At 30.7% G+C, this 9912-nt stretch overlaps 1 protein-coding gene across 1 annotated transcript; it reads right to left on the reverse strand.

Annotated features, from left to right (window-relative positions):
- Positions 1-8538, reverse strand: LOC134232296 (agrin-like). Its single transcript, XM_062714250.1, has 8 exons — positions 8426-8538; positions 6721-6811; positions 4936-5073; positions 3957-4094; positions 3009-3146; positions 1282-1419; positions 1102-1136; positions 1-8 (listed from the first exon to the last, which is right to left on the reverse strand). The coding sequence occupies exons 1-8, from the start codon at positions 8505-8507 to the stop codon at positions 1-3; spliced, it is 768 nt and encodes a 255-aa protein (XP_062570234.1). The 5' UTR covers positions 8508-8538.
- Positions 8539-9912: the final 1374 nt, after the last annotated feature.

Below are 9912 nucleotides of genomic sequence, written 5' to 3' on the forward strand. Positions count from 1 at the left end.
TCAGTGTTCTAAAAAGGAATTGATTTATATTGTATGATGTTAAATGTGTATGGTTCTACCAATCTTTGAATCGATTTGGTTGAAATGTTCAAATTTACTTCTTACAAATGAGTATTTTTCTAGGTTTTTTGCACATTTTCCATACTTCTCTTGGTTTTGTAGAAATGCAGCGCCAAAAAATTACAAAACTGCATAAAGAAATCATGTGAAAGGATAGGATTATAAAGTATTGTTTATCTTTCAGCATAGTAAATTGTAAATATTGAAAAGAAAGTTCTTTTACATTTATGGTCTGAAACTTTGAAATTTTGCGTTGGAAGGTATCTTTCATGATGCTAGATTTCACGAAGTTAACCTGAAAAATGCGATCTTTTAACACGGAAACCAGTTGAACAGATGAGAAATACTTCTTCCATCTTGCGCGTTAGCGTCTTATTAATGTATAGAAAATACAGAGATTACATGAATTGCACTGTTTCTGAATTAAGGCAAGGCAAAAGTATGTTTTAAAATGAACGGATACAAGGATGGTTGCATTTGACGAGAAACCATGAAAAAACATTTGGAAAATCTCATTATATATCATCCTATGGTATATATAAATCCTACCAAGTATTATGTGTGAAATATGTTTAAAGTAATAGAATATGATCAAAATTAAGTTATAAATCATTTTTAAAATATTTTTTGTTGTCATGTTACACAACTTTACGTTATAATAATGTGATTTTAGTTTGTACGAAAATCCATGTGAGTTTAAAAAGTGCGTTAAGCTGTATAGCCATGTTCTCCACTGCCATTTCTCAGTTTCTATCACTTATGTGAGATTCAATAGAAATTCCATTTAAGAAGTCATCAAGAAGTCAGTTTCATTGTAAATCGAGGTGTCATAGAAAAATATCACGTAATATACATATCATTTATCGTAATAAATCAAATACATGTATTAAAGTATAAAGCATTGAAACATATTGTTAATAATCGAGACTTATTTCAAGCTTCATTAAATTCAATCGTTTAAAGCATTTAACGATTTAGAACAACTGATTTCAAGAATCTATTTGTTACATCAGACTTCTCTTCAGATAACCTTTTACTTACCTCTACATGCTCCTTGTCTATAGCGATAGATCCCACTGAAAAAAGGAAGTAAAATTTTAAAACATTGAACGCCATCTTTTTTCTCAAGAGAAGAAAAATATTTTTAAAAATCTAAAATTTTAAGATTTTTTGAGGGCAGAAATTCAATTTTATTTGAAGTTGTGTTTCATTACAAGTTACCTGCAGCGTGCCAAACATCTATTATTGTACGTTCTCCCATCAGATCCACAAACTGGATCATAGTTTCTTTGACAATTACAATTGCCGCCACCAGAACCCGAGCAAGGACATTGTCTATTGCATCTGACTCTTACATTTCTGGAAATATTTTATTTTATTAGAGAGAAAGAGAGAGAGAGTATATAATATGTCACCTACTTATTATCATTATACAAGTCTGGTATTGTTTGTACTATGAATAAGCTATTTTAGGGAATTTATGCCACACCCGTCCCCTAAATTACTTTATGGAACAAAAAAACTGTTTTGTGTCTACACACTAGCTTATTAATGATGGGACATGGACAATGACAACATGAACAGCTTTTTTAATAATTATTTATAAATTACCACGTTTTGTTCTACATATCTGTGTTTGTTTCCAGTTGATTTTTGATTCTTTTATATAGACATTTTTCATAAAAATTGTTATTTTATAATTTACATTGAATTGTAAAAAATGGATTTTTTCTATTTGAAAGGGGATTTCACGTGACAGCATTAAAGTTATTTTTTTAATCAGTTAAATTATTAATTTATTCATTGTAACTTCAAAATCATTAAAACTAAACAAAACTATACATTTACTTAATATATTGTACTATTTATATCCAGTAATTTCTTACATGAAAATTCATATTTCATCGCTGGTATTTGGTTTATAAAGAAGATTTATGAACGCCACATTGATAAGAAAGTTACATTTTTGTGTTTGTTTTTCATTTTGATTTTTGTTTTCTTTTACATATTTTGTATTACAACTGTTTTATAGAACAATATGCTTTCTATCTTTTTAATTTTAACTTTTTTTTTAAAAGTAAATTTCTTTTGAAAAATATATGATTCAAATTTTACTTATAAAATGGTTTTTGGTGAATTTGTATGTTTTGATTAGCATTTAATGATGTTAATATATTAATCAATTAACAAATTTATTTATTTATTAATGTTTCTTCAAAATCATTAAAAACAAAGCAATACAAATACACAATTTATTGTGCGATATTATATGTGGTGAGTTGTCACAAGCACAATTGCCACCGCCGCCACCCGAGCAACAGTCTTTCAATGCTGACTTCAACATTTTTTGTTTTTAGAACAACACCTACATGAGAGAGAGAGAGAAAGAGATAATTGGGGCCTTTATAAATTGATATTAAAAAAAAAAGCCGTTTGTGTTATCATGCTTTCAGGAATTTTTTATTAAAATGGGAAAGAATACGAAATGGGCATATACCTATGCAAAAATTAGTTTTTAAAGTTTTGAAAATACGAGATATCAATTGAAATTTTTGTTGTTGCAAATTCTTCATATTCGCTTTATTAATTTATATTTATTATTATTTCATATCTTATTATATTTCATGTAAGTAAATTAATGACTCAAAACATCACATTGAGTAACAAAATGTGTTATTTTTTTTAAATAAATAAATAATTTTGAAAGGTTCAGAAACTTTAAAATCATATATTTCATAAAATTGGAAGAAAATATGATTCAAATTTAATACAATATAAAATTCGTTTTTGTATATTTTGTGAGAGGTTATTCAGGTGCCATGGAAAGTAGCATTTATTTGCTTTTATACATTCCGGGGAGCTTTTTGAATACAAGGAAATTTTAAGCTTATATCAAAATATTATAATAAATATTTTAAAAAGTGAATTTTCGTGTAAGTATCAGTTACCTGCAGCGGGCCTCACATCTGTTATTGTAAGTTCTTCCGTCAGTTCCACAAACTGGATCATAGTTTCTTGGACAAGCACAGTCACCACCTCCGCCACCCGAGCAAGGGCATCGTCTATTGCATCTGACTCCAACATTTCTGGAAAATATTCTATTTTATTAGAACAACACCTACATGGGAGAGAGAGAGAGAGAGAGAGAGAGAGAGAGAATATGGGGCTTCTTTATCTAAAATTGATATTAAAAAAAAAAGCTGGTATCGTTTGTGTTATCAACAAGCTCAGTCCAGGAATTCACCTTTGAGGGGACAAAAGAATGGGAAAGAAAACGAAATGATGGCTAATACCTATTGGCTAAAATTAATTATTAAAGTACGAGATATTAACTGAAATTTTTGTTGTTGCAAATTAGAACATCTGACCTTTGCTTTATTTTGTTTTATTCAAAACAATAGGGGTCGATATTAAATCATAACTACTTATGATATAAAACTGTAGTTATTGTCTGAAATAATTTCTGTTGAAAATGTAGTCGGGTGTTGATATTTTTCTGATTTGACCTATTGAGTTTGAATTCAAAATGTGTTATTTTTTAAGTCAACGGAAATAAATAAATAATTTTGAAAGGTTCAGAAACTTTAGAGACATCATATATTTCATAAAAATGGAAGACAATGAATAGAAATCAAGCTAAGTCCTTTGAAACAATATAAAATTGGGACCAAAGGAATCTCAAACCTCTGTAAAGATGAGAGGTTGGTTCAGGTGCCATTGAAAAGAAAGCATCCCTTATATGTTGCTTTTATCGCAAGATTCTCCGGGGAGAATGACAAGTAAAAAAAAATAATATAACCTAATACAAGGTAAAAATCCTTACGTGTTTTAAGCTTATATCAAAATATTATTATAAATATTTTTAAAAAGTGAATTTTCGTGTCTGTATCAGTTACCTGCAGCGGGCCTCACATCTATTATTGTAAGTTCTTCCGTCAGTTCCACAAACTGGATCATAGTTTCTTGGACAAGCACAATCACCACCTCCGCCACCCGAGCAAGGGCATCGTCTATTGCATCTGACTCCAACATTTCTGGAAAATATTCTGTTTTCTTAGAACAACACCTACATGGGAGAGAGAGAGAGAGAGTGAGAGAGAGAGAGAGAGATACAATATGGGGCCTGTTAATCTTAAATTGATATTCTTAAAAAAAAAAACAGCTGGTATCGTTTGTGTTATCAACAAGCTCAGTCCAGGAATTCACCTTTGAGGGGACAAAAGAATGGGAAAGAGAACGAAATGATGGCATATACCTATTGGCTAAAATTAGTTATTAAAGTTAGCCCTTGAAAATACGAGATATCAATTGAAATTTTTGTTGTTGCAAATTAGAACGTCTGACCTTTGCTTTATTTATGTTTTATTCAAAACAATAGGGGTCGATATTAAATCATAACTACTTATGATATAAAACTGTAGTTAATGTCTGAAATAATTTCTGTTGAAAAATGTAATCGGGTCTTGATATTTTTCTGATTTGACCTATTGAGTTTGAATTCAAAATGTGTTATTTTTTAAGTCAATGGAAATAAATAAATAATTTTGAAAGGTTCAGAAACTTTAGCGACATCATATATTTCATAAAATTGGAAGACAATGAATAGAAATCAAGCTAAGTCCTTTGAAACAATATAAAATTGGGACCAAAGGAATCTCAAAACTCTGTAAAGATGAGAGGTTGATTCAGGTGCCATTGAAAAGAAAGCATCCCTTATATGTTGCTTTTATCGCAAGATTCTCCGGGGAGAATGACAAGTAAAAAAAAAATAATATAACCTAATACAAGGTAAAAATCCTTACGTGTTTTAAGCTTATATCAAAATATTATTATCAATATTTTTAAAAAGTGAATTTTCGTGTTTGTATCAGTTACCTGCAGCGGGCCTCACACCTATTATTGTAAGTTCTTCCGTCAGTTCCACAAACTGGATCATAGTTTCTTGGACAAATACAATCACCGCCGCCAGAACCAGAGCAAGGACAACGTCTGTTGCATCTAACTCTTACATTTCTGTAAATAGGATTATTTCAAATTTAAGAGAAAAATTTATAATTTCGTGCTTGCAATATCATTTGTATTATTCATGGGCGTGTATTTGTTGAAGTGACAAAAAATAATTATGATATGGATAGAACAGTAAAACCATGACTGCCTTTGTCAATTATGTGCTGAGCTTGGTTGACTTCAGGCCGATATACACGATGAGATTTGTAGTATTATTAAAGTATTATATTTTTGCATTGTAATTCTTTCTTGTACACACGCTAATACATATTTCATAAGATTGTAAATAAACTACGTATTACCACGTCTTACTCCACCATATTTCTCTGTTTAGTAGTCATATATTTGTTTAAAGTTTAAAGATAATAAGAGACAAATTGGTTTAACTATATGTTTCTAGAATTTGATCGATGAGGATAACTATATACTCTTTCTTCCGTTTCTTTGTTCGAGCCTTTTGTATTCTGTTTATATCTCTTCTTTTTGCGTCTTTTTTGTTTAACTTTCCATAAACTGAGATATTCCTCAAAACTTCTTCTCCTTGCTATAAAACGACGGTTTTATGATATCTTTTTAAGTCTGTCATTATTATTTACCATGTGCTTTTTTAATAATGATAAAAATAGGATGACCCCCAGTGTCAGTACATTTCAATGGTTGTAAGTGAAAGGTAAGCTAAGACTTGTATTAGGAAATAGAGCATTGCTCCATTCTTAATACAGTTTTATAAGATTCAAAAAATCTTATGATACACTGTATTAAGAATGTATACACAATACGATTTTGTAGTACAATACTATACAGTTATTGACTGGGTATGAGGGCAACATATGATTTGTTGGACCTGAAGGTCAAAATGTTGCCCGAGGCCGCAGGCCAAGGGCAACATTTTGACCGTCAGGTCCAACAAATCATAAAGAATCCCAGTCTATAACTGTTTTGTTATACCCTTCACTACTCATTTAAGATTGATCAATTTAATCAATACACGCTATATTATCAATTATTTTACATGGAAAATTATAGCTTCTTCAGTAAATATAAAACATCAAGCTGATAAAGAACAAACTCAGTTATATATGTATTGTATCACAAAAATTATTCATCACAAAACGTACTATTCCCTTCTTCATTACCTTGCTGTAAGCAACAACTCTTGTAGGTCTTAACTTCGGCTATTTTCGCGTCGCCGATATCGAACTTACTTGTGACGTAACAGACGAGTGACGTTGCGGTCTAACAATTCTTATGTAAGACCGGTCAATAGTGAAATTGTAAGACCGATGTAATAAACAGCTCTTTTGTTGGACTTTTTATAAGTAATAAATATATAGAATGATATTTATAAGGGTATAACAAAAAACTTATAATACATCTACCTCGGCACCTTACAGAAGCACCTCTGTAACATTGAAAAAGATTGATTGATTGATTGATTGTTGTTTTTACTTTCCATTCTTTTCACACATATAGAGACGTCAACTGGATGAACAGGGTCCTGCCTCAAGATACCGCAAAAAAGTAAATCGGAAATACAAACTACATTTCTACATGCTGTACCATCTGCAAGATGTGCAAGGAACATTGCAAAAATTATACAGGGAATATTTTCAACAGGGTAAGAGGGATTTATTTGTGTTTTGGGGTACTTACGCGCAGCGTGCTTGACAAGGGTTGGAATATGTCCGTCCATTAGTTCCGCAAACAGGATCGTATTCCAACGTACATATACAGTTAGGTCTACCTGAATGAAAATATAAATAAGCGTAGATATTCAGAATGACAAGAAAGCAATCACGTGACAAGAACAACTTTTAATGAATCAGTTTTTATTTTTTAGGACATCCTTTTTTCTAGGAGACAAAACAGGATCAATTTTAAAATGCCAGGTTGTACAAGAAACGCTGCTTCTACAATTTTTCTCTGCAATGTCTCTCAACAATTCCAGTAATTCTTTTGCGAACATTGACATTTTGTACTATATTTCTTTCGCCACATTATTTCAAACAATCAAATAAACAATTGAAAATATAACATTTTCCAAACTTCGTCGGAATTGTAAACGCATCCAGTTGCAAGGAGCTGTTGAAATATACTTGTGTATTCATACGAGGGGTTATCAAAAAGTTCGTGGACTGAGGCTATAAAATTAGTACTATGTAGTCTGTGCTTTCAAAATTTATATGGAACATAAAACAACACAAAATAGAGAAATGTTGAAAATTTCAGCCTGATACGTTCATTATTTGCCAAATTATCATAAAATGAAAACGACATTATATGATCACCCGGCGCTGTCGTCGTTTATTTTCCTGACGTCCGATAACGTCATTGTTTTTTCAATGTCATCTTCTTCTACCTCATACATTTTTTTTGATGAGATTTTCTGGAGCTGAGTAAGGACTTAAACCCGCTTTGTTTTTATGACTTTACAATGTCATTAACAGTGGCCTTCAATGAATATAATATTCCAGATGGATTTATACAATGGGAGAGATCCGCGCTTGATATTGTGCCGGCATATTTTGCTTTTGGGAGTTCAATATCTACAACATATGATCAACGTCATTTTTACGGGATTGATTTTTCACACCTTGACTGCAAATCGACATTAACTGTGTATCCCTTTACTCTCTGAATCTATTTTGACATTAAAAGACAAGTACTCTGGATGCATATTACTTCTCTGTAGCCAGTTTCAGCATATTTTAGGTCTATACTATTTTTTTCAGAGGCAAAACTTTATATAATGTTGGAAACGGAAACCCCTCCCCCTTTTGACGTCATTTTCAAGGCGTCATTTGTTTAGACATTCCGTGTAAAATTTACGATAAAATTTCATAGAAATTCGAGAATGAAGTGAAAATTTCATATTTTATAGAACAATTGTGTCCGGACAAATACCTGAATTAACGGGATTTCTGGATGTCAAATAATCATATTAAAATGAGTTTTTCTCAGTTACACATAGGTCGAAAAAACGTCGTTTTCGAGGTTGCGCCGCTTGGACATACCATTGCTTACACAAACATTACTAATTTATTAAAAAATAAAATTCATGATTTGTGGTTTATTCTTTGGATAAAAAAGATGATGCTTACTAGATATTTCAAAATTCATTGATGTACTTTGAGCGGTTTTAATTTTATGGCGCTAGTCCACGAACTTTTTGATAACCCCTCGTATATGTACATGTAAATGGTTTTCTTCCAGTCGATTGATTATTAAAATATTGAAAAAAATAATTATACAATAAGATTGCGGTTTACTTTCACTGTGCCAAATTATCAGAGTTTTCAGTTGTACATGTATTACTAGACAGGGGGATGGATGATAGAAAAATATTCTAAGTCCTTACGAACGGATCCCCGTGTTTCAGTCTGTGATTGCACATTTTTGAGCAGCACTAGACAAGCCACCAATGTATAAACGAACTTCATTTTTTTTTTAATTTTAGCTCCACGTTCAGGAAGCTCTATAAAAAATACGAAAACATATGAACATGTAACATTCCGTGAATGTAGAACAAATAAGTAGAGTATTGTAAAATCACTCATGTAAGTGAGAACATTTTATGTCATCCGTGAAAATAAAGATATTGAAAAGTGAGGATTAAATTTCTTCTAGTAATTGGATTCTTAAGCTTCTTTATTCTTGAATTTTAAACAAATCGGAAAAATTCTTGATTTCATGGGTCTCTTCATAGCCATCATAGAACGAAAATACACTTAGTATTATATGAAAACAGTTATTTCAAAGTATATTATTGAAATTTATTGTTTTATGCTTTATGTATGTAAATGAAATATTAATATATAACTTAATTTTAAATTAGTATAGTATTACCTAACAATTTGTTTTGTATGAAAAAAAAAACAATTATTCAACTGAATGATACTAATACACTGTATAGGCTGACAAGGTCGTTATATCGACCATAGATTTTGAAAAATGTTGACTCTAAACCAGATTTTTGATATCCTTGTTTCATCAACTTATTTGTCACTAACTTGACCCGTTTTAGAAATTGTTCAATCGTAGACCATAATCGTGCGTATAGAATCAACCAAGAGACATAAACTCCACATGCAGGTGTTGATTGTATAATGCTACACAAACGAGTATATTAATGTGATCCATATACTGGAGATATCTGACTATGGTAGCTTACTAGGAATTTGAAAATCCGTTTTAATCTTCAGGAGTTTTATTCCGTAGTGATTATACGAGATTTCATTCTCATGGAATTTTCATTTCAATAGATTATAAATAACAATGAATAGCCTAGAAATAATAATCTTTGATAAATACAAATATTACCCTCGCAAAATGAAAATGTCTTTTTCTTTTTTTAAATAAAATTTTAAAAAGATATGTAAAAAGTTTACGAGGCTTTTTATTTGTTTTTGTTTTTTCCTGATCTAGTGTATAGTGTCTAATATTAACCACTATAAGATTTGACTCGTTTGTCTTATTGTTTATTTATCTAAACAATGGATCAATTTCAACATTATTTAGCGAGAACCATTCGTACAGAACAATATTGCTTTTAAACAAGGCGGGCTACGGACACGCATTTTGATGAACCAAGGGGTACTAGTATCTCTAATCGTATTTTGATTGAACATTTCGAATATTTTTAGGGTCAATATACTATGATCTTGTTTGCTTTAATAATCTTTCGTTAGGTCGAATGTTGGTTTAAGTTTTTCATTAATTATCACTATGATGCTATTATTTTCAAATGCGACTTCGTATCACTTTCTTAGTGTTTCTATATACAAAAATTTGCACATATTCTCATCATTGTGAAGAAGTCTTCCAAATTCATCCATTTTACCTAAC

The sequence above is a fragment of the Saccostrea cucullata genome, unplaced genomic scaffold (assembly GCF_032062105.1).
Source record: "Saccostrea cucullata isolate Sc308-1 unplaced genomic scaffold, CSIRO_AGI_Scuc_v1 ctg234, whole genome shotgun sequence".
Taxonomy (NCBI): Eukaryota; Metazoa; Mollusca; class Bivalvia; order Ostreida; family Ostreidae; genus Saccostrea; species Saccostrea cuccullata.